This window comes from Tyto alba, unplaced genomic scaffold (assembly GCF_018691265.1).
Source record: "Tyto alba isolate M040663 unplaced genomic scaffold, T.alba_DEE_v4.0 Super-Scaffold_2, whole genome shotgun sequence".
Lineage (NCBI taxonomy): Eukaryota > Metazoa > Chordata > Aves > Strigiformes > Tytonidae > Tyto > Tyto alba.
Window position 1 is genome coordinate 32,596,053 of NW_024881282.1, and position 27,837 is coordinate 32,623,889.

The 27,837-nt window shown below is 41.6% G+C and overlaps 1 protein-coding gene across 1 annotated transcript; it reads left to right on the forward strand.

The window, feature by feature from the left end:
• The first annotated feature begins 1,708 nt into the window (after nt 1-1,708).
• Nucleotides 1,709-14,569, forward strand: CSF2RB (colony stimulating factor 2 receptor subunit beta). The gene is made up of 14 exons (XM_009975565.3): nt 1,709-1,900; nt 2,816-2,908; nt 4,590-4,719; nt 6,693-6,877; nt 7,199-7,347; nt 8,262-8,430; nt 8,527-8,659; nt 8,762-8,922; nt 9,820-9,965; nt 10,069-10,243; nt 11,249-11,339; nt 11,626-11,695; nt 12,446-12,549; nt 12,831-14,569. Exons 2-14 carry the CDS (start codon nt 2,842-2,844, stop codon nt 14,023-14,025), a joined length of 2,775 nt encoding a protein of 924 aa, XP_009973867.2. The 5' UTR covers nt 1,709-1,900; nt 2,816-2,841; the 3' UTR covers nt 14,026-14,569.
• The last annotated feature ends 13,268 nt before the right edge of the window (nt 14,570-27,837 follow it).

Sequence of the window (27,837 nt, forward strand, 5' to 3'; positions counted from 1 at the left end):
GTTTGCTATGTTGGGATCCATAAATCATTTCTTGACACTTTATTAAGTGCATAGTTCTAGCAGTATACCAATCCTGTAGAGACTTATATAAGAAAATGCACGCTCCAAAGAGTTGTAAGATGTACTACAGGCCATATCTGCTTTCCAGGTACAAAGGTTCCACCTGAAGAACCCGTGCATATTAAATGTCAGAGGTAGATAACCTGTATTCAGAAGAGACACAGATTATGTCTTCCTTTTTTCCAGTGATGCAAGGTTTTAGTTGACATTATTTTACTAAAATGTTACAAAATGTAAGCCCATGCTTCAAAGATATTGTAGCAATGTGATTGAGGAAGGCAGTGAAGCAATGTACAGTGATAATGTTAGTAATTTTACACCTTGTGATACATAAGAGAACCCATTGTAAGTTTGAAAGTTTGCATGGTCTGCAAAGCTTCTGGTGTGCAGGATTACTTGTTACCTGTTCTTGGAATCCAACAGATCAAATAATATCTGAGATTTTTACTGACAGATAGATCCTGTATTGTAACCCACAACTCAGCAAGTCTGTTTGAAGATGGAGGAGCTGTTTGAGGAAGAAAGGAAAGGGACAGAAAATGTCTGCTGGGAAACAAGAAACCTCTTTTCTAAGGGTGGTGGAAGGACATACATAAACTTACTGGCCTCTGAAAATCAGAGCAGGAAAAGTCCTTTCTTCTTTAATCTGTAGTGCAAAGTAAATTCTGCCCATCCAACAAAGTCGCACATTCCCCTCCTTGTCTGCAGGTTTTATATCCACACCTCCTGACAGTCCCAATGACACACAATTTCCTGAGATGCTCTCATATTCTTCTTCTTGCTCTGTACATCTCCCTTATTCACAGTATACATTTTTTTTGTCCTTGTATATTGATGTAGTTCTTGTGAGAGCCTAACTGTGCTATGGTTTTGATCAGTACTACAGGGATTTAGAGAAGGTGTCATAGCAGTGCAGGACAGACAGAGCCTGGCAGTTATATTCTGTATCTAGGGACTCAGCTCCCCATATTTTACCTCTGAGAGTACAAACCCGAGTATGTCTTTGCCTTATGGCTACCTAGCTTTCCTATAGATCTTATTATTGAAGGTTACTGTGCTGAGTTTTAAAGTTGTATTTAAAACAATGTAGCTGGTTTGGATGTAGGCTCACTTCAGATCAAGTCTTCTTACCAGTTTTCTTTTGTTTCCTCTATGTACTATAATACTATTAATTTGTTATTAAATGTTGTTGAAATTGCTAAAACTTACTTTTTAAAATACTACGCATATGTAAGGGTTACAGGGATAAAGGTAGTTCTTTCTTCCTCCCCCTCTCCTCCCTCCTTCCATATATATGTACAAATAAACATAAAGTATGGAATGATCCCTGCCTTGAAGATTGTCTAGCCTACAATAAAGCAAGAAACAGCACCGGAGTAAAAATCAGGGAATTCTTAGTTTTTCTCACTTCTACTGCAGCCAATCGTATATTTTTTTTTTTCTGAAAATACATTAGTCCCATGGTCTGGTAATTGTTAACATGCTGACCGGCAATGACAAACTTCCTTCCTCTCCCTTTCCAGTTAAACAGTCCCATCTAAGTGCATGCATTGGGAGCTAAAATAGGAAGTACTGACTTCCTATTTTACAGTCAATTACACAGACTTTCCTTGAAAGGGTGTGGTCTTCTCTGAAAGTGGCACTTGAGGTACATAAAAGATAGAGCAGTTATTGTGAAGACTTAGTTGCCAAGAAAGTCCTGTGGTCTGTTTATTCTTTCCAGAGAAGTGTAGGTTTGCTTGTTTCTGCATCATAGGATCCTGATGCTGTGGGGGGAGGCTGGAGAGGAAAAGTCGCCCATAAGGTTGAATCACCTGCCTCACAGACAGTTCTGCATCAGGTAAGGGAACTCCTTCCTCTCTGGGGAAAGCAAAATGGCAGAGACTCTGCTCTTGTACAAGGGCTTATGACTCATTTGGAGATGTAATGGTTATCGAAGGGCTCAACCAGCTGTTTCTGGTGTAAGGAAGTGGCATTCAGGAATCTGAAAGCCAACAGGATTTTAAAAGGAGTTTTTCCCATGCTCCCCTAAAGTAGAAAAGAGTCTCAGCTCTGTAATGTATTTGAATGGGTGAGTTTGTTATACTTTTGAACAATTAGAGATGGCCAAAAGCACTTGAATTCCAGTATTGAACAATGTGATCGGTGGTCTTTGAACTACTGAATCTACTTTCAATCTCAACAATCACCCCCCAAAAATAAAAGAGAAATAGTTTATTTGGTATTATCTCTACAGTTTACAACTTGTTTGGGGAACAGCTGGAAAAGTAGCATGTTGAAGAGAAATCTGAAAGTGAATTAATATGGAAATTCAAGCCCTATAGTTCCCTGGAGTTATGTGGTTGGGGATCATATTTTTAAGGAATGGAAAAACCAAACACCCTCGCAGTTCATTACAAAGACTTTGAGCATGAAGAGCAGAATGATGAATGAATTTGAAGGTTGAGTTCTCTTCACAAATTAGGGTTGTTTCTTGTTGCTACTCAGCTGAAAGAATTCCTGCATTTCCTTGGAAATGTGCATTTACTTCATTCTTTGCTCATATTGCAAGCTCACTCAGTAAGAGGACATGGATTTTGTCCTACAATAAACACTTGGTAGAAGTTCTTTCTGAACGTCATTCCAACATGAAGCCTAAAGAAGTTCCTTAATTCAGTTTTACTTCTCTTTATGTGAAATGAAAATGAGAAGCTCCACAATAAGCAGAGCAAGACAGTAGCCAGTGGGCAATGAAAACAATTATCTTCTCAATTAGGATCAAGCTTGTGCGTGGAGGACAATATGAACATGAAACAGATTTCCATCCTGCTGAATCTGTATTTGATCTTCAGTGTCCAAGCCATTCAAGGTGAGTTTCAAATTTATATTGTCTTTTATCCTTCCATTACTGCCTTTTTTTTTGTATCTGTCTACTTCTTTCAGCTAATGCTCTTCCTCATTTTCTTCTTGCTTTTCTGCTTCCTTCTGATACCATCTATGCTGTAGGAGAACAGACATCTTGATCAAAACCAGTGTGTAGCAGATGCATGTGCAGACAGATCAGTTGTATGCTGGTGGTATGGACAGGTGAAACACTGTACAAATGGAGAAATAGATGAGACGAACAAGCTGACTGGTTAATGAGTGAATAAGAGTTTAATGTCTTTCTTCTGATACAGAGAGCTTTCTTTCTTTCTTCTTTCTTTCTTTCTTCTTTCTTTCTTTCTTTCTTTCTTTCTTTCTTTCTCTCTCTCTTTCTTTCTTTCTTTCTCTCTTTCTCTCTTTCTCTCTTTCTTTCTTTCTTTCTATCTTTCTTTCTCTCTTTCTTTCTCCCTTTTTTCTTTCTCTTTCTCTCTTTCTTTCTCTCTTTCTTTCTCCCTTTTTTTCTTTCTCTTTCTCTCTTTCTTTCTCTCTTTCTTTCTCTCTTTCTTTCTCCCTTTTTCTCTTTCTCTTTCTCTTTCTTTCTCTCTTTCTTTCTCCCTTTTTCTCTTTCTCTTTCTCTCTTTCTCTCTTTCTTTCTCTCTTTCTTTCTCTCTTTCTTTCTCCCTTTTTCTCTCTTTCTTTCTTTCTCTCTTTCTTTCTCTTTCTTTCTCCCTTTTTCTCTTTCTCTCTTTCTTTCTCTTTTTCTCTCTTTATTTCTTTCTCTCTTTTTCTCTTTCTCTTTCTCTCTCCCTTTCTCCCTTTCTTCTTTTCTTCATTTCTTTCTCTCTTTATTCATTCCTTTCTTCCTTTCTCTCTTTCTTTCTCTCTTTGTCTCTTTCTCTCTCTTTCTCTCTCCTTCTCTCCCTCCTTTTTTCTTTCTCTTTTCCCTTCCCTTCCCTTCCCAAAAAAATATTTGAGAGAACACACTCAGGTTTGCATGCTGACATCTCTATCATCTGAAAGTTATAAGCCAAAAGTGCAGCACAAATACTAACTTCAGAGAAAATAAAGAAGCGGAAGAAAACAAACTTGCTTCGTAGTGCATGTGCCAGGGTAGGCCTGTATTTTCCCACTTCTCAGTTGTGAGTTTAAAAAAGAAAGTTGTCACTGACAAGAGGTCTGACCATTTCTGGATCATAAATCTAGTTCCAACAAATTAGTTTGGGCATTCTTCCGAATCATAACAAGATTCTTCCCATAGCATCTCACTTTTAAAGCTACCTTTCTCATGTCAAAACCTTTACTAGGAGGTTAGTGGCAAAGAAGTCCCATACAGCAGCACACAAAGATGAAATTAAATGATCTCCATATGCCTCCTGACCATGGTATCTACTAACTCCTGAAGACAATCAGTGTTTGAAAAGTGATACGTTGGCTAGAACTATCTGCCTTGCAGAAACAAAGGTCTTCATTGTTGTTTCGTGTAGCTTGGTTTGGATACTTGTGTATTGTGGAGATGTGCAGAATGGTCACAACTCCACACATATTTTCACATATTTTCTGGTGGCATGAGGAGAGTGCAGTTGTCAATGCCTTCCCCATTCTGCTGGCAGAATTGCTGCACATGCTGTCTCTCACCATTTACATTTGTAATCACTGCATCTTTTTTGCCTGAATTCCTTTCTCAGAGAGTATCCCTATGAAGAGCTTGAGCTGCTACAATGACTACCAGTCACAGCTGACCTGCACATGGATGGAGCATTCAGAGGCTCATGCCCTCATTGGTATGACTCTTTACCACAGGGATAATATTATAATGTAAGTACCTGAAATGCACCGTGTTGGATAAAAGTCTAAAGGGAAATTGGCCACAACTTGGAATCCCAGAAACCATCAGTCAGGTTTTCAGAAAGCATGGCCACCTCTTTCTGTCACTGGGTTAAAGTAAAGGTTGTGCCTGCTTCTGAGAACTCTTCTAGGAAGGGAGGAATGAGTAGGGTGTGTTAGTGGAGTTATTTTTATCTCCTTTACAATTATTTCCCCATAATTTTGTTGTGGGATCATAGATATGAAATAAGATGGGGAGTACAGGTTGTTACTAATGGAGTGGAGAAAACGCTGTCAGAAGAATGCTGTTTATAAATTTAAAAGAAAGGAGAAACTCCCCCGTTATTTTGCTCATTTAGGAGCAACACTGAGTGTATAGTTTTGATAACTTCTGAGAAACCTATGTAGACTGTGTGTTTGTGCGATAGGGAAGACTGGCAAATTCATCTGTGCTATCACTTTTACTCCCAGAGATACTGGTCTGTTTCTGACAGTATCTCTCTGTTATATCTGTTTTCTTATGAAAAGGGAACTGAATCACCAGACTGGATCAATTGTGAGGGTAAGAAAAGGCACGGAGGTTGCAATAGACAAGGGAGAGAAGAAAACAAAGATGGAAAGCCGAGAAGAAAATTAATTAGGTTCTGGGGATACAGGAAGGAAATGAAAGAACTCTCGATTTTATTGTAAAGAAGAGAGAATTAATAGACCTAAAAGCAGCTGAAATCAGTAGAAGGTCTTTGGAACAGGACATTAAAGCTAATACTGCTGGGAGAAGACGGTATAAAATTACTTGGACCTTTGGAGGGTTCAATGGAACATTGTTACATGATGGAGTGTGTGGTTCACATGTGAAACACAACTGAAGTGAACTAATCAGAACAGCAGGTATTAAGTGTGGACAGTCACGCAGCTGAAATCAAAATGGCCAATGATTAAACAAGATCAGCTCATAGATGAATAGTTGACTAAATCCCAAACTGTAAGGTAGTGCTAGTGAGTAGATAGAAATATCTTCAGGACTTCACAACCCTTGAGCTGACTCTTGTTTAAGGGTATGCACATGCATGGTCAGTCCCATCCATACTTCAGCAATATCCCTTCCTAATACCCAACTTTTAAAAATAGCAATAGTGCTGAATAATGCTTGCTGACATATATTTGGCTAGGAGACTCCATCCTATCCTGGAATAGAGTGTTTGGCCTTAGATATTCACAACTTAGTATTTCTCATCTAAACTGGAACAATATAATATACTGGGCGTGAAGCCATAAGCACAAACAAAATTCCAGAGGGTACAAAAAGAAGCAACACATCTCTCCAGCAGCTCAAGCTACTGCAAACACACAAAGCTTATCCTCTCCTGTCTAGTTTAAAATATTGTTTCTAATTTTCATGATGCTCCTTGGCCTGGAGAAAGGCTATCTAAAAGGGTGATTAACATTCTAGATAAAATCTTTAATGACTACATAAGGTCTCTTGGCAGAAATACTAAGGATACAGAAGTACATTTTGGTTGGAGAACTTTTTATAAAGTGTCTTTCTGGGACTGCAAAGTTAATGTCTTTGAGAAGCTAAGGATCATCAGGAAGTTTACTCCCTTTCACTCTGAGTAAAATGTGCATTACCATGACACATTATTTTTCATCATACTATTTCTCACATAAAAAATATGAGATTATGTAGTTAGGCTTAAAACTAACAAAAATAGACTGATACCAAAATATAACATTCTGCTGCACAACTTTGAAATAGGAAGGCATTTGACAAAAATCATGGTGCTAAAAACATTTGCTATATTAACTGCTGCAAAACAGGACTAATAGGTACACTAAGGAGAGGATATCAGTGCCCAAGTAAGTGATAACAACAGAGCAGAATGGATTTAGTTTCAGACATATAATTTTGCATTAACTATAGATCTCCAAATCAGATATTTATAGATCACTTTCTCTGTACACAGGAAGAACAAGGAGATGTTTTGCAAACGCCAGACGGAAAATGACTTACATGAGGCTTCAGACTCCTATGTGCAGTGGGTTTGTCATAACACTTCAAACAATTTTGGAATAGGGGTAGATGATATTTACAGCTTCAAACCTAACGAGATGCTTCAAGCAGAACTAAATGTCAATCTTTTTCAAAATGGTAAGTATTAGATACCAAATTCTCATTTTCTAATGAGTATTTGGGATCTTTGAGAATCTATTTGCCATTCAGACAGGTAGTGAGTTCCACTTCCATTGTGAAACCTGCCAAAGACTTCCACATTGAGAGGATGATGTAGGGAGGGGAGGGGGAAAGTTTCTGGGAGCAGGTGGACTTGGAAGGGGAATTCAAGCAGGAGCTACTTGATGTGGCAGGGATAGGATACTCTGGAAATGGGGAAGCTTACCTAGATGTTTTCTTTCCCTCTTCATGTCCCTGTCCTCAGTATCTCATCTCATGGGTTGTACTTTCACCTTGCAGTTCAGACCCCCCCGCCTCAAAACCTCTCGGTCAGCTTGATGGGATCAGGAGACTTCTTGCTGACCTGGAAAGCAGCTGATGGAAGCCAAGGGCTGGGCAACGCACTGGAGTATGAAGTCACTTACAAGCGGGACTGGGAGTCCTGGGAGGTAAGAGCAGAGGAGCTGGGCTGTCCTGGTTTGGGCTGCAGGCTTTTGGGTGCTTGAGAGCCTGTGGTAAAAGTTGTGCAATTGAATGGCTTTTCCGTTCTCAGGCATGATGAGGAGATGCAACAAATGTTGTTTCAGGTCAGGCGGAAGGGTCTCTCTTTCTGTTTGCAAATGACTTGCCCAGTGAAATGCCATTTGTCCTGAATTGAATACAAAGGTCTGTTCTTCGCTGAAAAAAGCACTGTGATTGGGTTTTCAGTTGGAATTGATTATGCCTTGAATCTTTCCCAAAAGGAATTAAAGCACATTCCAACAAGAGACTGTGGGTTCATGTGAGAAAATGGCAAATTACGTTTGAAGCTGCTTCCCCTTTCAGAAGGTTATGGTTGTTTGGTTGGTGGGTTTGGTTGTTTGTTTTTCATTTTTAAGAGTCCATATCCTTTGCCCTATTGTTTCCCTAGATCTGCATATGTTTCTGTTCTCCACCCGTCAGCCTGATCTTTAGTTTTTAAGAGAAATATCTTGGCCAAATTCCCCCAAAATTCTGCACTGAGCAGTGTTGTAAAATTGCGTACCTGGCGCTGAAGACAACCAGCTGTGGGAGCTAACCCACAGACTGTACCAGACACACCGCTGGCACAGGAGCTGGCTCACAGATTGTGCCCAACAAGCCTGTGCCTAACCCTTCTTGTGCCGTACCGGCAGCATGCACACTGAGGCCCCTCTAGTACGGGAGCCAGGAGCACAGCACGGCAGCATGTGCATGAACCATCACATGCATGGGACTGCTGAGAGATGCAGCCTTGCAGTCACCTCCTCTCACTCTTGCCCTTGTCTTCTCTCCACCCCTTTCCCCATTCCCCAACTGCCCGATTTCCTCCCTCCCCTCTCTCCCTCCTTTCCCCCAACAACAGACAGCTGCCTCGGTCTTGCTCTCCACCACACATTACAATCTCAGCCATCAGGACCTTGTCCCAGGGAGCAGCTACGTTGCCCGTGTGCGAGCCAGACCAGGGTGGGTCAGTGCTTTCTCTGGGCAGTACAGCGAGTGGAGCACAGAGGCATCGTGGGACACCCCTGAAGGTAGCGTGGGATGGAGTGGGGCCGTGCAGGGGTGGAAGCATTGCCTGAGAAGGGAGACCTTTTCTGTTACTTAGCTTGCTCTCATCTTCCCTGAAGGTGGCCTTCACCCCAGGAATCTTCGCTGCCTCTTCAATGGTGCAGATCGTCTGACGTGCAGCTGGGAAGTGAAGAAAGCGATCATCACCTCTGTCTTGTTTGGCTTGTTCTTCAGGGAGACTCCGGCATCAGTGTACGTGCTTGGCCAATGCCAACATGCCTGCACAACTCCCATGCAGTTTCTGCTCTGTCTCATTGCCCCTAATCTCAGCTCAAGCTCTTTCTCTCCCCTCAGAGAAGAGGAGTGCTCTCCTGTGCATGAGAAGGATTTGCCCCATGTCCCTTATGTGGTCCAGAGCTGTGAGATCCCTGTTACCAACTCCAACAGTCAAAGCCAGTACCATGTGTCTGTCCGGGCCAAGACAGAAGAGAAACTGATTGAAGCCTACAAGAACAGTGAGTTGCTATGTTGTTTCTTGCTGCTCCTGGTTGTTTCTTGGACAGATGCCTCTCTGGGCAAGTGGGGCTAAGGACAGTGGTAGTGAAGAAAAGTGGGTGGGAAGAGGAAGGGGAAGAGACCATGACTGATGAAGAAAGAAACTGGGCACTTTGTCAGGTCAAAGGTCCAGGAGAGGTGGCTTGTAGGGGCGGAGTTCCTCAGTGGCACTTGTTACTGCAAGAAATTGGCAGCAGTGGAAACTGCTGTTCAGAAATCTGGGTTGTGACCCAGAGCTTCTCGGTGAGCGATAGTCACCCTGTAGAATTCTCTGTGATTGACCTTCATGAGTGTCCCAGGGGACAGGGAGTTGTGGTGAGAGGTGTCTGTGGGGAGTGTGTCACTATGTGGTTTATCAAGAAGCCCGTGAAGCTCTTGCAGGTTTGTGCAGTGGCCCTGCAGCACTGTGTGAGGTCGGGCTCCTCTGCTGAGTGAGGTGCGTCAGGTGGAGCATCTCTGCCTGCATATATCTGGAGGTTCTGGTGCTGCTTTTCACAGACTAAAGTTGGGAGAGCTCCTGCAGTGGGTGAAAATATCAGGTAGTAGCTCCAGGAGAGCTGAAATTCTCTGTAAATGTGATGGACTAGTACAGATGCTTCAACTATTACTTTACTGTTTTTCTGTACACAGGAAGTGCTATCAATATTAATGGATATGCATATTCTGTTATTTAATGTGGTTTATTGCATTTGACTAGAAAATTAAGATGTGGAGAATTAAGAAGTGTTAAAAAGCTGAGAGCTCTTACATTGCATAAACCAACATTGTTTTCAGTCTCTGGAAACTATTCACAGGGGTGAAAGGGAGCGCTGGACCAGTATGTTGATGAGTACTCTGAAACATTCTGTTTGTTCCAGTTAAGGTGCTGCCACCTGCAAATGTGTCGATAACAGTGACAGAGAGCCAAGAGTATGAACTGAGGTGGACAAAACATGTTTTGGGATATAACTTCATAAAACAGAGGTACCAAGTTGAGTACTGGAAAAACAACCAGTATGAAAAAGTAAGTCTTAGAAAGTGTAGGAGTCTTGGATGTCTCTTTGCTGGTCAAAGGAGAAGAACAGTTCCTCTCACCTCCGTTACTTGTGCTTCTCTCTCCTCCCCAGACTCTCCAGAAATTAGATATCAGCAACGATGAACCTCCTTTCATCTTCACCCTGCAGATGCTGGCATCTTCTACAGAATATAGGGGGAAAATGCGTGCACGGGTGAATATGCCTCTGGATTATGAGGGGCCTTGGAGTGAATGGAGTGAGGAGTTCACCTGGAAGACTGAGAATGGTATTTCTGTAAGGTTTTGTGGACTGTTAATGACTGAAATGCCCCTCTAGAAAAATACATTCTCTCAGTCAGGGTTGAAGTTAGGTCCAGCCATGAGCTAGCTGGGGTTGCTTAACAAGGTAGCTGTCCTGTCTGCATCCTCGCAGTACAGCAGCAATGTTAATGAAGGAGGTGAGCCGGAATGACCTTTTAAGCTTCTTTCCTACTTCAATTCACAAGGTGAGTACAACCAACTGTAAAGTTTTCCACATGGAGAATCAAGCAATGATTCTGCCCCAAAAGTCATCCTTGTTTCCCAATTCCAGTAGTCCATTCTGCTAGCAATGACTGAAGAGCCTGAGACTGCAAGAAGACAAAATATAAGCCATCAGTCTTTTATATTTGTGGAGTGATTATTGGGTTGCATAAAACACACAATGGAGCCTAATGGAGTTAAAACCGTAGAGGCAGAATGTCTGCTATCATATGGTCTTGTGCCCAAAGTAATATGATGTTACAGGATTTATCCCGAGGAAGCTTGCAGTAGTAGGGTAGTAGGCAAATTTTGGTGAGTGTACTCCAGAAGAAAATGGTATGTTGTTGATGAGCAGTTATGGCCATTAGCAGAGGAGGTTCTTTCTTAGAAAATCTGAGACCCCATTTCTTCAGGACTGTACAGAATAAAGCAGATCTAAGATGCCTGAAGACATGCCTGTTGTTCATGGTTAGGACGTACCTAACCATCTTTTTACTAGCATAAATTATTTACTCTGATGAAAGTAAATATAAGAAAGAATCAGTAATGGAAATGATGAACTCCTTTGGTCAGTAAGTTGTTTAGGCCACGTTTGGACTGTCCCACTTTGGAGGGTATCCCAACAGTCTGAAAGCCTCGTGATCCTATCCCTTGACATGCCTCCTACATTTCCCCAATCTGCTTGCATGAAGAGGGACCAGAGTGAAAAACCTGTTACAGGAAGCAGCCGCTCTGCAGGTGGATACTTATTTCTCTTTTCTCTGTTTCAGTTCTGCTACCTGTGGTTCTCCCGGTGATGCTCCCAGCTCTCATCATCACTTTGTTAATAGTTGCTTATTGCTTCTATAAGTATTTCCTCAGGTAGGCTTGTGTTGTGACTAGGAGATTTAGCAATGTGTTGGCCATGTGGGTGACATAAAGGCTGAGGCACTTCTTGTCCCCCATGAGAGAAAGGTCTATGTGGAGATGAGCCTTGGTGTGCAGTGGGTGGCCTTGTGCATGTCTGTGCAAGGGTGAGAGTTGGGTGGTGGCGTGCCAGGGCCTTGGTGGTGCCTCACTGTGTGGAGCAGCATGGTGTACAGGGTGTGGTTTTTTTCTGGTTGCAGCTATGTTGAGAAGCAAATCTTGAAAATTCTTATTGTTGCAGGAAGAAAAAAATGTGGGAGGAAAAGATTCCAAACCCCAGCAAGAGTGTCCTGATCCAGAGCTACCTGGGGGTAAGAGGGAACTGTACCTTGACAGGTTCACTATTGCTCTCTCTTTTTCAGGACTTCCCATAATCTTATGTATATACAAACCACAGCTCTACAATCTTCCTGCAAAGCCTGACCTCACTTCCAGAGATCATGCAATTTCTTTTTCCTCTTGAGCTCCAGGAGTTCCCTATTCAGCCAAGCTTGTCATCTGCACTGCTTGCTTAACTTACGACACACTAGAATTGCCTTCTCCTGTGCCTTTAAAAGATGATTCTTAAAAACTGACCAGCACTCGGGGACTGCCAAGTCCTCAAAAGCAGATTCCCAGAGGACACTGCTAGGTAGCTCCCTGAATAGCTTAAAGTTTGCACTCTTGAAGTCCAGGGTAGCCATACTGCTGTCCTTTTTTCTCATTACCCTGAAAATTTTAAACTCAATCATTTCATGACCTCTGTGTCCAGCACAACCACCTACCATCACATCTCACACGGGTCCTTCCCTATTCACAAATAACAAGTCTAGGAGGGCATCTTTCCTAGTTGGCTCACTGATTACTTGTAGTTATGTTAGTGGTAAGGCAATATGGGTTTGAAGTAACCGTCTTCTAGTGAACGGAACACATCTTCTAGTCATATTAGTGAAGTTGTATCCCTGTTGTCAGATACTGTAGGCTCTCATATTTGTTTTCATTGTCCATGAGGAACGTAAGGTTCCTGATTCTACTGTCAGTGAGACACTGCTCTTTTGTCAAGTGTGCTTTTTTATTTTCAGAAAGTACATTTAGGAAACTGGCCAATAAGCAGCCAGCTGGATTTCAACAAATACAACCTTTCAGAAAAGATGGAGCAGGCTAGCTTCCTTCAAGTTGTGGACAGGTGAGTGAACAGCATGTTATAGGAACACTATGGATGATAGTCTCAAAGATCTCCCCAAGTCATGGCAGGATATAATCAAATGTTCTGTCACTGAAAAGCCTATAGGAGTTGCTTTTGAGGAAGGGATACATTTTTTTGCTATCTGGGTTACCCTGCTCCTTCAAGAAAGATTTTTGTAACCCTATGTTTAGCTATGTGTGTTTTCAACTAAGTTTGTTTTATATTTAATGTTTACTATCATAGTATCTCTCATGAGCAAGTTTTGACTTTCACACATTCAGGCAGACGAAGACTTTGGCAGAGTCCCCTGAAGAGCAGACTAAAAAGACAGATATTTCCCTTGCTGCACTGGACCTACAGAACTCATACCATGCTTTAAATGAGCCAGAGCATGCTCCAGTTGTCTTCTCAAGTCAGACTGCTGGTCATTCCTTTCCCGTTTCAAGAAGAAACAGTGCTGATGAAAGTATTGCTTCCCAGACAGCAGTCCCTTGCTTGGCTTTCAACGGTCCATACTTGTACAGCCCAGTGATGTCCTCCCAGCCTGATATGCACCAGAGCCTGAAAGCAGACCCAGTGGGAGCCCATGAGAAATCAGTTTCCCTTCAGTATGTGACCCTCCCAAAGGAAGACTGTCCCCAGGCACCACGGAGGCAAGAGCAGCCAGGAGCAGGTCCTCCACAGCCCTTCCTGCTCCCAGCTCAGAAGGAATCCATGCAGCACCTTGACGACGAGAAAGAAGTCTCACCAGACCCACCAGCCTGTGGGAAAGGCACGAACATGAGAACAGAAGAGCAGAAATCTCCAAAGGCTCTTAGCTGCATCACATCTCCTCAGCAGTGCCCCTTGGAGTACATCACCACAGACAGCCTGTCACTGCCATCAGCCAGCGACTCCACCCGTCCGCCCCTTGTCACCAGTGGGGAGTTCCCTTGTCACCCACAGGAGCCCCAGCCCCCCAGCGACCACTCTTGCCGTGAGTCTTCTCCTGGGAAAGCTGGTGTCATGGTCCCAGTTGCAGGTCAAGCACCAACCTCTTCTCCTGAATTGCACCTGGATACATTTGGAGACTATCTTACTGTCCCTTCAGATCTCCACGGACATTCAGAACCCACAAAGATTTCTTTGCCTGTCTTACAAAAGGGAAATGAACTTCCTAGCAAGCAACCATTGTCAGAGGGTAACTTGGTGGTGTTAAACCCTGACAGCACTGAGCCAGTTTTCCTTTGCCAGGTTGGCGACTATTGTTTCCACAGCCTAAAATCTAGTGTGAAGATGGATATTAATCAGGAAGACCACCAAGTCAAGAAACCTGAAGGCAAGACAACAGCTGGGGAACCTCTATCTGATAATGAAACCATCACTGGCAAGGAGAAGGAGGTGTCAAAGATGCAGGCTATTCAGCTTTTCAAAAACCTGAAATCAGATGATTACTTTTCCTGGCAGCAATCTTTGAGGATCACAGAAATATGTTAAATGGGCAAATATTAATGAATACCAAAGCTACAGGTAACCGAAAGAGCTTGCAACTATCTGATGAAAATGAACCCACAATTCTAGGAACAAATAAATGCTAGTTCTTTTTTCCATCTTCCAGCCCAATGTGTTGAAAGACTTGAAGTAGCTCAATACCCTTCTCAGTGGCCTTCACAGGTTTGACATGAAAGATAATCCAAATATTGCCCTTTGGTGTTTTTCAAACTTTTTGGCTTATCCACAATGAACAGTTTAGCCTCCTCATGATCCTGTGACAGATCACAGTCATCTTGAAATAATACCAGATTGCCTGAGACAAAACTCATGGCAGGAAATGCAGACTTAACAGCATGAAATGTTATCAGAAGAAGACAGGCTTGGAAACCTTGGAAAGAAAACTTATATTCTTAAAAGCAATTTTGTTGAACTTTTGGATGTGTGTAAAATAGATCTAAGAGTCACCAAGGAGCTTTCATATCTTTACCTTTCCACTACTGGCATGAGACAGGTATTGTCTAAGTTGAAAAAAAAAAAAAAAAACAAACCAGTAATAGAAAGGCAAAGAAAACATAAGAAAAAATTCTTAAGTCCAGGAAACCTTTCTTAATGTTAAGATGCAGTGTATCACAGCATATTCTAAGGGTAGGAAGGAAACATTACTGGGATGCATAAAGTAGTCTGCAGAGAATGATGGGGAAGAAGATACATTACTGAAAGAAAACACAAGGGCTCATAAGGTAGAGTGAGAGGAAGGGAATGGGGCAAGTTACAGAAAATGACAGACAAGAAATGTCGTGAAGGTGTGATATAATATACTTCACATTTGCTAATAGCCATGGTTAATAATTGTTTTAGTAGCTATAATTACCGCACATATGGGGACAATTGTGAGGCTCTGAAGGTTGGTTGAATGAAACTTTGAATAGTGGTTGAGATGACCTTGATTAGAGATAAAGTATTAATGAAGAATAGACTTTGATCTCCAAACCCTGGAAAATAGGTAGAACATCTTGGATCATAATAAGAATATGTGGGATTGACTATGTTAAAGATGAGTTATTTGACAACCTGGCAAAGTGACTATTCAATTAAATAACTTGGCAATGAAACCAACTTTTAAAGTGTCCTGAAGTGAACTACCTTCATTATAATACTAAAAAACACTCCCACAGGTCAAGAAGATCCCTGCTTAGGTCGAGACCCTTCCCCGGAACATGAATAGCAATAGAAATACTGTGTAAGCAATATTATAATTGTATGTTAATCACTAACCAATCAGTATCTAGTAGGCATGTTTGGAAAAGTACTAACCTCTGATTTTCATGTATAAAAGAAGCACCAAAACCTGCTGTTGGTGTGCTTGATTTGTGGAAAAGTCCACCGAGCACCCAGGCCTGAATTAATACAATATCTCTCCTGAGTATGTTAAGATTGGCTGATTGTATGCTGGGCATGAATCCTCTTTTTGGGTAACAGGTGCACAAGCCTGTGTCTGCTGGGGTCTTTCTACCTCTGAGTGTTAAAGTAATATATGATTTTGTTTTAAATTCATTGGCTGTTTATGCATGATATAATAAATCTTAACCATGTGATTTATTCTTAGTTTGTTTGTTGGGTGTTTTTTTTTTTTTTGACTAATAAGCTGTGTTGAGAAAGAGAAGCCATTTTCCCCCCAGTTCTGCTGTAAAGAAAGTGGTGCAAGGTAAGAGCATTTTTTTCAGAGTTATCACTCTGTGATAAGTAAAAGGCTTTGGTTTCAGACCTGAAGGTGGACTTGCATTCCAAAAAAGCATGCTTCTTTTTTCAAATATAAAACTTGTACTAAAAAAAAATATTATTTCTTCCTAGAACTCATTCTTTTCATATGTTAAAAGCATTGTAGTTACAATAACATTATTATTATCTCATCTGATCAGGCCTCAAAAAATTCTGTACATATAGCTATCCCACCTGTGAGGTAGGATGCTTTCTCCAGACTTTTCTATATTATTTGACAGAGATAATGAGAAGGAAGTTTGTGTTTGTGCCAGCTGATTTCTCCTATTGGGTTAATGGGGCTGTTCTGTTTCAGAAATTGCAGTGAAATGCATTGTTTTTTTTCAGAATTTAAATCCTTATAAATACCATTTTAAATTTGAAAGGTGTGAAAATTCAGTTTGGTGTTCTTGACAGCAAAAAGCAGGCAGTTTCAGTCTCTAATAGAGAATATAGATGAACACTTTAAGGGATTTTCAATTTAGTCCTTTCCTAATCAATTGAATCTTTTGTTAGTTTCTTCTTTGGCCTTTTATGAGTAGCACAAAGAATTTATTCCAGGTTGTATGATTGTGCTCTATCTAGGCATGTACTAAAATGAGATGTTCAAATTCATATGCCAATCTGGTATCTGGATTCACATCTTAGATATGCATCATCTTGCTGGGCCTTGAATTGCTGTAGTTTTAATAACCAAGAGGAATAATGAGTGGGAGAATTTTCATTCAGCTCAGGGGCGTTTGGATGAAGCCCATTCGCCTTGTGATCAGTACTCTAAGAGCTATCTGTTCCTCATGTCCTGCACTTCACTGGGCATTTGCAGAGGTTGCTTTAGGAAGCAGGATATATAGATACAAGAACATTTCATATGACTGCACAGAGCAGATAGTATGATCTGAAGATCACTTCAGGAGCCTGGAACTTGCAGAGTAACATGCCATTGTTGGGCTTGGGGAGCTAAACAGTGGTTTTCTTTTGCAACTATAATGATTGTTTTAGGGCAGAATGAGTTTCTGCTATAGGGACTCATTGTTCAGTACACACCTAAGCATTTTATAAAATATGTAATGAATATTGGAAGCACGGGTCAAAACCTATGGCTCTGCTGTGCTGGAGGAATCCACTTCTTACTGGGTTACAGAATCAAAGCTTTAAACTTTGTCTCTTACTGATCCTATGAATCTTCCATTCTCTTCTGCATGAGATCCAACTGCAGTGGGGGTGGTAAGAGGCACTGTACAATCCTATAGCCTGGTGATTCAAGACTTTGGGGCTGTTTTAAGTCCCAGGTCTTCAATTTCCTGATCATTAGCTTGAGCCACAAAGTTACTGTGCCAAAGGAAGCTGCTGCTTCCTTCCCCAGTGCTAAGTACTGATATTCATGAGAAGGATCATCATTCTGATGATTCAGGAGCCAATTAGGACATGCTCCTCTCTGTAGGGATTCCCACTAAGTAGTTACAGCCCCTCAGTCTGTATATCTGAGTGATAATTCACCAATGTTTCCTATATAGTCAAAAAAGGAGAGGTAGGCATTCAATTAACATTGTAAATCACATTTTACAACTCTCTATTTATATTGAATATACAGTTATGATATCATTGTAACCCTTGCTTTACTGTATTCTCAAACATTAAAGATTCTGCCCGTGTTTTAACAGCAGGCATTTTTCCTCTTAATTGCTCTGAAGTAATCAGTTTATTATTCCCTTATCATAATCTTCCTCAACCAGAAGTATATTACCTGAATTTGCATGAGATTAGGGTAGTAAGTATATTGTGACCTCAATAGTTCTAATTCAGATCCATGCTGAACTAGCCTGCTGTTCTGTTTCTGCTAGCCTGGGGGCCATCATTTATGTAAAGAAGGAAAATGAGGCTGAATAGTTTGTTAGAAAAGGAAGCCTGCAGTGGAAAGCCCTCTGAGGCCTCAAGAAACAATAGATGGAGAATTTCTGAGAATCCTGTATCTCTGCAGGGTAATGGAAAACAAACCCAGCCCATCCTGCCAATCCTTGTGTAGTTTCTTTTTCATTCAGGCAAACACATTTGTTCACACAATCTTATTCCCATATAACTCTGATGAATGATCTCCTCCTCTTCTCCTCACTCCCTACATGCTCCCTCTGGTCTCACTACAGAGCTGAAATTTGCATGAAAAGGAACCCCACATGCCATGTTCTGTATGTGGAGAATAAGTAGCACAGTGACTTCATGCCTGTTTAGGTCCTTTTTAAGTCCTTCCAAGTGGCTGCCAGGATTCCATATGCTCCAGCCTTTATCCTAACAAGTCCTCATATTACACAATGGATGTTCCACCATAGTGTTAGGTGGGTGGACCCAGACTCCTCTGCAAACTTGCTCAGCATGAGCTAGCTTTAGGTCAAAAGCTTTGTAGATTCATTGTGTCCTTTCTCACTTGTTGGTAGAGGAGCATATGGTCCTCATTGCTGAAGGCTGATCTGTTTGCCTAGAAATGTAGATATAAAGCTATCTGAAACAATTGGATGGCTTTTCCTTTACTCTTAAAAAAAAAAAATTCCAGATCCTTATTCACAGTGTACACATACATTGCAAACTTTTGATATGAGTACTTTTGCATCTGCTATAACCTTGCAGTGTACTTCTAACCTGTTTGTCCTTCTGCTGCATTCAGAAGTACATAGGATATTGATACACATTTTCAGGTTTATTTCATTCAGTGCAGATGCATGATGGAGTCATGATATAGTTTCAATATCTAAAGACACCCTTTTCTTCCCTTCTACTTGCAGCAGAGACTGTAATATAGGAACATTAGATTAACACAGTGGGTCTCAACAGTTATTCCATCTTGCTCAGTAATCTGTCTCTGACAATATTTGCAGTGAATGCTTAAAGCCAGGGTGTAGTAAACACGGAAAAATATATAGCAAATAATGAAATCCTTAGCCAATATCTAACTGATATTTACCTGATGGCTGTCTCAGAGCGTTCCTGAGTTGGAGGTTACATCTAAGCTACTCTAGAATTATGTACTTAATGGCTGTGACCTTTAGAAATTCAACTAACCCCTTTCTAAAACCACTTAAATTTTGGCTTTGTAATGCCTGATAGTAAAGCATTAATCATTTTGTTTATAAATAAAAACATTTAAACAAAAAAATGCCCACATTTTCTTGGTCTCATTTTGTGTCAGTTGCATGGTAAATTACTCCTTTGTTCTTGTTCTAGGAGAATTGATAAACCATCATTCCTTATATACCATCTCCTGTTTGAGATGCTACAAATGTCTATCAAATAATCTCTCAGCTGTTTCTTTTTCCAAGCTGAAGAATTCCAATGTAATTGGTCTCTCTTGCTATAGATCCCGTATTTCTGATAACACTTCTGTACTTTTTCTGTTTCTACAGAGTATCCCATAGTATTCCTTCAGAGTAAATAATGAGAAATTAATATGGTAGTCAAGAAATATATTAATTTGCCAGTCTGTGATAACTGTATTCTCCAATTAGTATTATTTGTCTGCTCTCACAGGTTCTTTGGTTATGTTGTACAGTTAGAATTATTTTTTTGTCACATGAATTTGTATGTATTTATTAACTCTGAATTGATTAATTGACTGAGAGCAGCCCTGCAGAGAACGACTTGGGGATAATGGTGTGTCACGGTTTGAACCTGGCCAGAGGCCAAACACCCTGCAGGTTCTTGCTCACCCTTCGCCACTCAGAGGATGGGAGATGGAATTGGAAGGGTAAAGGGAGACTCGTAGATTGAGATAAAACCAGTTTATTAACTGTAATAAAATAAAAAATTGACAATAATAGAAAGTACAAATGGGTAATGCTCAATGTGATTGCTAACCACCCACTGACCACTACCCAGACTGTTTCTGGCTAGTGATCCCAAAAAAAACAAGATCCCGCAAGCACAATCCCAGAAGTGAGAGAGAACCCCCTTCCTCCTGGATGCCCCTCCTTTATATACTGAGCATGACGTTACATGATATCTACTATTTCATTGGCTAATTTGTGTCTGGCGCTCTGGCCGTGCTCCCTCCCAGCTTCTTGTGCACCTGAGCATGGGCAGGACATGGGGAGTTGGAGAGTCCTTGATCTCTTAGTAATAGCTATAAACATCAGTGTATTATCAGCATTCTTCTCATACCGAATGTCATGTTAAATACAAAACACAACACTATTCTAGTTACTAAGAAGAAAAATTAACACAATCCCAGCCGAAGCCAGGACATGGTGGATGAAAAATTAGATATGAGCCATCTTGCAGCCCAGAAATCCAACCATATCCTGGGCTGCACCAAGAGAAGTGTGGCCAGCAGGTTGAGGGTGGTGATTCTTCCCCTTCCACTCCATTCTCGTGAGACCCCACCTGCAGTACCGTGTCCAGCTCTGGGGTCCCCAGCATAAGAAGGACATGGACCTTCTTGAACGGGTCCAGAGGAGGCCCATGAAAATGATCTGGGGACTGGAGCATCTCTCCTATGAATAAAGGCTGAGACAGTTGGGGTTGTTCAGCCTGGAGAAGAGAAGGCTCTGGGAAGACCTTATTGCAGCCTTTCAGTATATGAAGGGGCTTATAAGAAAGATGGAGAAAGACTTTTTACCAAGGCCTGTAGTAACAGGACAAGGGGTAACGGTTTTAAACTGAAAAAAGATAGATTTAGATTGGATATAAGGAAGCATTTTTTTACAGTGAGGCTGGCAAGACATGCAAACTGGTTGCCCAGAGAAGCTGTGGATGCCACATCATTGGAAGTGTTCACAGTCAGGTCGGAGAGGGCTCTGAGCAAGCTGAAAGGTGTCCCTGCCCATGATAAGGGATTTGAATCCTTCCAAACCAAACCATTCTATGACTCTATGTTTCGATGATTCTAATTTCATACCCCATTTATACCTAAGAACTTAGATTTTCTCCATCATCATTAGATTGGAGTACCCTAGATAAAATTTTGTCTTTCTCAGTCACCCAGATCTCTCAGGTGAAATCTCTCATCACTCAGTCTTCCAGATCATTTATAATTGTGTTGAAGATTATAAATTCCTGCGGCAACTCATTTAAAGCTTTTGTCCATATGAAAATTAACCATTAATTTCTCTCATTTGTTTTTTGTCCTTAACTGACTTCAATCGACATGAGAACCTTCCTTTTATCTCTTAGCTTCTTGGAACTGCATTTTTGAGGGACTTCATCAAGCTTTTTAGATATCTAGGTATAATACACTAATTGGATAACCCTGTTTCTCTTTGTTTCGGCAGTTCTTCCAAGAACTCTACGAGTTTTATGAAGCATGACTACTCTCTACAAAAGCTATGTTATCTCTTCCCCAGAACATTCCTCTCTACTATTTTTATCTTTCATGATAGTTTGTATCACCTAACCTGTACAGAACCCAGCCTGATTGATCAGTTTTTCCCTGGATTCTCCTCTGACTACTCCTCAAAAATCTGCATTTGGTACTTCTTTATCTCCGATACTGAGGCCTGTTAAAGCCTTTGATTATTTGCTACAATTTCTTGTTTAGCAAATTAATTTTTAAGTTCCTTTACAAATTTTATTACAAGAGAGCAATTGAGTAAGAATGTAGGTTATGCAAGGCTTGTCAAGAAAGTAATTATGTTTTACTAAACTGATTTAGTTGGAAAAGATCATTATAAGTTATCATTTTTCACTGTGTGTCTTGTCTCATTGACTTTTTCAGAATATTAAGGCTACAATAACCCTACCTTTATAGTGTGGGTAGACTTACAAAAGGCCTAAGTTCACTTGTGAGTTTTTAAATGATTCTTTAAACAGCCCCTTTGGCACTGCAAACATTTGACCCTTTTAACATCTTCTTGGGCTCATTTTCATCAGTCTTGTTTTTATGTATGCTCTTAAAACATTATTGCAGTAAACTTGTGTCTTTTTAACTTGTACGAGGTCTTGTATATTATTCCAGACTAAATTGGTTTGTTTCTTTTCTTGTGAATGTTTTCACAAATAGCTCCAAGAAGCAATCATTTGTTGTGGGTAAAAAAAAAAGTAGAATCTGTAGCTAGATCCATACTAACAAATAAAGTAGACAAAGGTCCATTTCTGGCTATAAGAACAATTGACTTGGAACAGTCATGGAAGATTCGTGTATCTAAGCTGTTTCTTCAACAGTAGAAGGTGGTCTCTTCCACACTGTGTTTTGAAAACTGTTCCTGTCTTGCTCATTGACATAGACAAAAGCCATGTCAAAGTGTTCATTAACAATAGAGTCGAGTCTATGGCCTCATCCCAGAGCTCAAACCTTTGCCTTATCCTGGTTTAGTCTACCAGAGCAGACATCACCTCATCACAGTTCACTGTGATGTTTACCTAGTCTAGTATGACTGGATGTGTTGCATTTGTTTGTGTGGCGGGGTTTTTGGTAGTGGGGAAGGGGGCTACAGTGGTGGCCCCTGTGAGAAGCCTCTTGAAAGCTCCCTCAGCTCCAGGTTGGAACTGCCTCTGGCCAAGGCTGGGCCAATTAGCAATGGTGGCTGTGCCTCTGTGATGATATATTTAAGAAGGGGAACTTGAGAGGAGGGGGAGTGGTGAGGAGGAGTTGTGATGGAAATACCTATGCAAACACCAAGGTCAGCTGAAGAAAGAAAAGATGTAGGAGGGGAGGTGCACTGGCGCAGAGATTCCCCTATAGCCTGTGGTTAGAGGACAGGCTGTCCTCCTGCAGCCCATGGAGATCTGTGATGGAGCAGATGCCGACTTGCAGCCTGTGGAGGACCCCATGCCAGAGCAGGTGACTGTGCCTGAAGAAGGCCGGGATTCTGAGGGAAGCCTGTGCTGGAGCAGTCTGTTGCTGGGAGGACTGTGACACGTGGGAGGGAAAAACGCTGGAGCAGTTCATGAAGAGCTGCGGCCTATGAGGACTCATGTCAGAGAAGGTTCATGGAGGACTATCTCCTGTGAGAGGGACCCCATGATGGAGCAGGTGAAGAGTGCAAGGAGTCCTCCCCCTGAGGAGGAAGAAGCAGCACAAACAACAGGTGATGAACTGAGCAAAACCCCCATCCCCTTCTCTCCTGCGCTGCTGGAGGGAAGGATGTAGAGAAATCAGAAGCAAAGCTGAGACGGAGAAGAAGGGAGGGATGGGGGGAGGTGTTTTTAAGATGTGGTTATACTTCTCACTGTTCTACTTTGGAAAATTAAGTGGTGGTGGTGATGTTCAAATTAAATTGTTCTTTTTCTTCCCCTAATGAGTCTGTCTTTTACCTATGACCATAATGGGTGAGTCATCCCTCCTTGTCCTTGTCTCTATCCCTGAGTCTTTTGTTTTATTTTCTCCTCCCTATCTCTGAGGGGGAAGAGTGACCAAGTGGTTGTGTGGTGCTCAGTTGCCCTCTGGGCTCAAAGCATGACATTGGACTCTCTCACTGTTACTGTCTGTCTGCCCTTCAGGGTCTCTGGTCCTCTCCAGCATTTCACTAACCTCCTTTATGTCAGGTGATTGATAGCATAGCACTAACAACACACAGCTCCTTTTAGTGTGGGATAAAATTCTGCAGCCGTTGAAACTTGGTAGTACAGCACAACTGTCGATACACACTTTGTTTGACACTTATACCTTCTTTAGCATTAATGTGTAAATACAAACTACTCTTCTTGTACAAAACATATATTTATGTATTAGTGTTCCACTGAATATCTTCTTTTCATCAAACTTCCATAATGCCTATTACATTTCTTTTTAAAGGCATTTGCCAGTGGTTCTGCCATTTAAACCATATTTTAAAAGGGAAATATTTGTATATTTGGGCATTTTTCTTCATTTGGTTGCATCGTTTTATATGCTCTGTTTACCTGAGTTATTGTCTTTCCTTGTTTTTTTCTTCTACCAATTTTTATAAGTCAGGCTTTCTGTGATTTCAGACTACACAGATATATCAGTCTTAACAATTTACTTTCCACATGTGGCATGATTGCCTTGGTTTTCATTTTAAAGTTGCCTCACAGCGTTTTTAATCTTAAATGTCAGCAACGCTGATTCTGTTTTGATTAGGTGGAACCCATTTTATATAAACTTAATCTGCTTGAAAAATTTACCATATACTAATAAATATAATCCCCTTTTCCCTACACAGCTTAATCAATCATATACTGAGCCTCTGTTATCTGACAGAGTGTATAAAACCAGGACCATTGAAGAATGCTACTATGTAGGACTGCATTTTTATCTTCCTGGTTTAAACTTTGCTTTCAGCACCTCTCACCTGATGTTTCTTTGGTGGTCGTGTGCATAGGGACCATAACCATTGGGTCTTAGCACTTACTGTCCTGGGTTTGAGTGAGTGGTGAAGTTTTTTTGGTGGCAGGGGACGGGGCTATAGGGGCAGCCCCCTGTGAGAAGCTTCTCGAAGCTCCCCCAGCTCCAAGTCAGCTCCACCTCTGCACCAAAACTGAGCCCATCAGCTGCACCTCTGCGATAACGTATTTAAGAAGGGACGTGGTGAGGAGGAGTTGCTGCAGCTGCATGAACACCAAGGTCAGTGGAGGAACGGAGGGAGAAAGGAGGGGGGAGGTGTGCCGGAGCAGAGACCCTCCTGTATCCTGTGGTGAGACGGCAGGGTGGCCCCCCTTGACACCCATGAAGATCTATGATGGAGCAGACACTGATGACAGCAGACATCATTGATGATCAAGGTGCTGTGCCTGAAGAAGGGCGGGGTCTTGTGGGAAAAGGCAGACCCCACTGTCGTAGTTCAGCACTGGGAGGATTGCAGCATGCGGGGGTGTCCCACGCCGGAGCAGCTCGGGAAGGGCTGCAGCCGTGGGAGGGAATCCAGTCGGAGAAAGTTAGTGACCCATGACAGAGCAGTGTGGGGAATGCTGCAGCCCATGGGAGGAACTCATGTTGGAGAAAGTTTGTGGAGGACTGTCTGCTGTGAGAGGGGGACCACGATGGAGCAGGGGGAATAACTTCCAGCAGCTCCCCCCACTGAAGATGGAAGAAGTGGCAGCGCTGACTGCACCCCCCATTCCCTGCCCCTGCGCCACTGGGGGAGGAGGTAGAGATATCGGGAGCAGAGCTGAGCCCGGGAAGAAGGGAGGGGTGGGGGGAAGGTGTTCTCAAGCTGTGGCAATGCTTCTCACTGTCCTACTCTGTTAAGTAGTGTCTGTAATAAATGTATGTTCTTTTTTTCTTCCCCTAACTAGTCTGCCTTTTGTTCATGACCATAAAGGGTGATTTTCCCCTCCTGGTCCTATCTCAAACCCCAAGCCTGGATCATCTGTCCCTTCTCATTGCTGGAAGAGAAGAGGAAGAGAGTGGCTGCATGGTGTTTGTCTGCTGACCAGGCACAAACCACAACACTTAGGAAGAGAATATCTAGATTCCTCATGGTATGTACCATCTTTACAACTGCATACATCTTTTCTAGTTAAATGTTTGTCCATTTTTTTATTTACTTGGTCATGATATTAATTTTATTAGAAATTAAGGAGATCTTTTACTTTTTCTGATCCTGAAGGGAGCCCGTCCTACTTAAGACACCTATCAGCCTTTGCTGCACATGGTACCTGTTGAGTAACTCGTGGCACAGTGTTGGCTAGCATTTATGTCATCCAGGATCATTTTTTGGGAGGTGACTTCTTCCTGGAGGTGAAGACCAGATCCAGCAGATGAGGTCTGCTCGGCCCACCCAGGGCTACTGTGATAACAATTGGTGACATCACGTGCCAGACAGAACTTCCACTGAGTGCAAGAGAGGCTGTGGGTGGCCTGTGCAGTTATGACAAGATCCACACAGTGTCTAAAAGATGATTTGGCTTCATCCTCATGTCCTGTCTTGGAGCTGAAAGGTTTGACTTGTCCATCCGTTCAGTCAAGTTATATATCACTTCGGGATAAAAGATTTTAACTGACTAATAAATGGCCTTTTGATGTCCTGTCACTTCACAATTCTGTGTTTTCTGAAAGGATTAATTAAAGTCTTTCTAGTTAAAGAGCCCATCCCAGTAGTCCTGCAGAAATTACCACTGAATTTCTGGCAATCTGCTCGCTGTTTTTTGTATATACCCATGTAAGTTGCTTTCACTACGGTTCAGCAAACAGAGCAGGAGAAATCCAGGGATTTAATCTCATCCCTCCTACCTGATCTTTGTATCAAAAGAGTTTTCTTGAAACTGTACCCTAAATTGCTGGTAAAGATTGTTACTGGACTTCACTTTAGATAGGGAATTAACGTGTCAGTTAACTGCCTTTGTGAGACCATTAAAAAGAAAGGCATCACTTCGCAGCATGGTTATATAGAGGAATTGGCCTTTCAACTTTCCAAAGCTGAAGTTCTTCAGGCCTTTGTAGCACAGGTATGTCTTGGCACAGTGATTTCTGTGCAAACTAATCAAGGTAACTGATGGTGTCAGACTCTGCTATGAGACTAGCACAGTGAGTGTGCCACCACTGATCTGGTCACACTTCATGCAGGCTCAAGTTACTGTAGCAGCTTTGCTGAAGAGGCATGCCTCAGTTCCATCCAAGGGAACCTTAATCTCACATTCACTGAGCATTGCACTATTGAAGAAGCACAGATTGTAGATTCTTTGTGTCTAGGGATGCCAAAACCTAACTGGAGTAAATTAAGTGAGAGGAATAACAGAGTCTTGCTCGGAATCACACAGTGTGACTGTGTTTAACAAGCATGAAAAGAAAAAAAAGCAATTACTTATGAATGACTCAAGTTTCAAGAGACATAGTGCATGGGTATTCAGTACCAATCCTCATTTTTCTCCACTGAGGTGTCTGTATGTAAGTGGGCTAGTTCTTCTGCCTGTCAAGAAGAAACTGAGGGGATAAGCTTACACCTCTTTTTTATCCGTGCAAGACGCACGAAAAGAAGGAGAGTGCATGTGTGCCCCTTGGGGACTGCAAAGATAAAAAGTGTCCATTCTCAAGGTCATGTCCATACATTGTGTGTAATGTTAACTTTTACAGTATATCCTGAAAATTATTGCCAAGTAGCTTTCTCTTCTTCTTCATCTCCTTGGCTTAGTCTGCTTTTTTTTTTTTAGCTTTTAAAATTTGTTTCTAATGCACTTTCAGCTGCCACTGATTCATAAGAAACTGTGTATGCTGTGGAAGATGTCATCCAAAGTTGCCTGAACTCTGGCATCTTCAATTGATAAAGGTACTGCCCAAAACTATAGTAGTCTCTTCACAGAGACTGAAGTCTAGGTTAGAGAAAGCAGTAAGAAACCTCACCACCTCTCACTTCTTTAGATGTCACCACTTGTCTTTCTTTTCCCCCTAAGATTAAAAGGATATCTAAATATATGTTAAATTACACTGACTCCATTTGAGTGTATTTTCCTCACTTCTACTGATAGATTGATATTATCACTTAAATTAAAATATATAATCAGAGTGTTGCTTGAATTTTAATCTCTTAACAATGTGGGTTTGGTTTAAGAAGAATCCACACTTCTAGTGTTACTATTTGGATGGAGACAGTTTTATACAGGTCAGGCTCAGCAACAGCAATGTGTCTTTAAGGCAACATTCGCAATGTAAACTAATGTTTTATTTAGTGACAATTTATGGCAATGAGTTTTCCTTTCAGAATACAATGCACACAAAGAGAATGATGATTTAAAGGACAGGCTTTGAGCGCAGATCAAAAGAAAAAAGAACAAGAAGCAAAGTTCAGCCTCTGTTAAGAGATCATCTTTATGGGAAAATTAGTTGCCTTTCTTGGAAATTGTTTAAGCAATATAACAGCACAAAGTACTTCATTCCCTCTTCTTAATTATGTGTCATCTGATCGGGAACCTAGTTGCTGGACCTACGCTAGAAAGGGGAAGGTCAGAGAGAGCAAATCGGACATGCCTCTGGTGCTGAAGACTACAACAGCACAGCTGAAAGGGAAATAGAGCACAGGCTCATTTGAAGGGGCAGGGCTGTGGGTGTCCCACTGGCAGCTGTGTTTGCACCCACTCCATGTGAGTGATCCATGACAAAGTCAAATAACCACTTGCTGTGAAGCACTTGCCTTGAAGACCACTCAGCATTCAGGTAAAACAAACGTGTTGTTACCATGG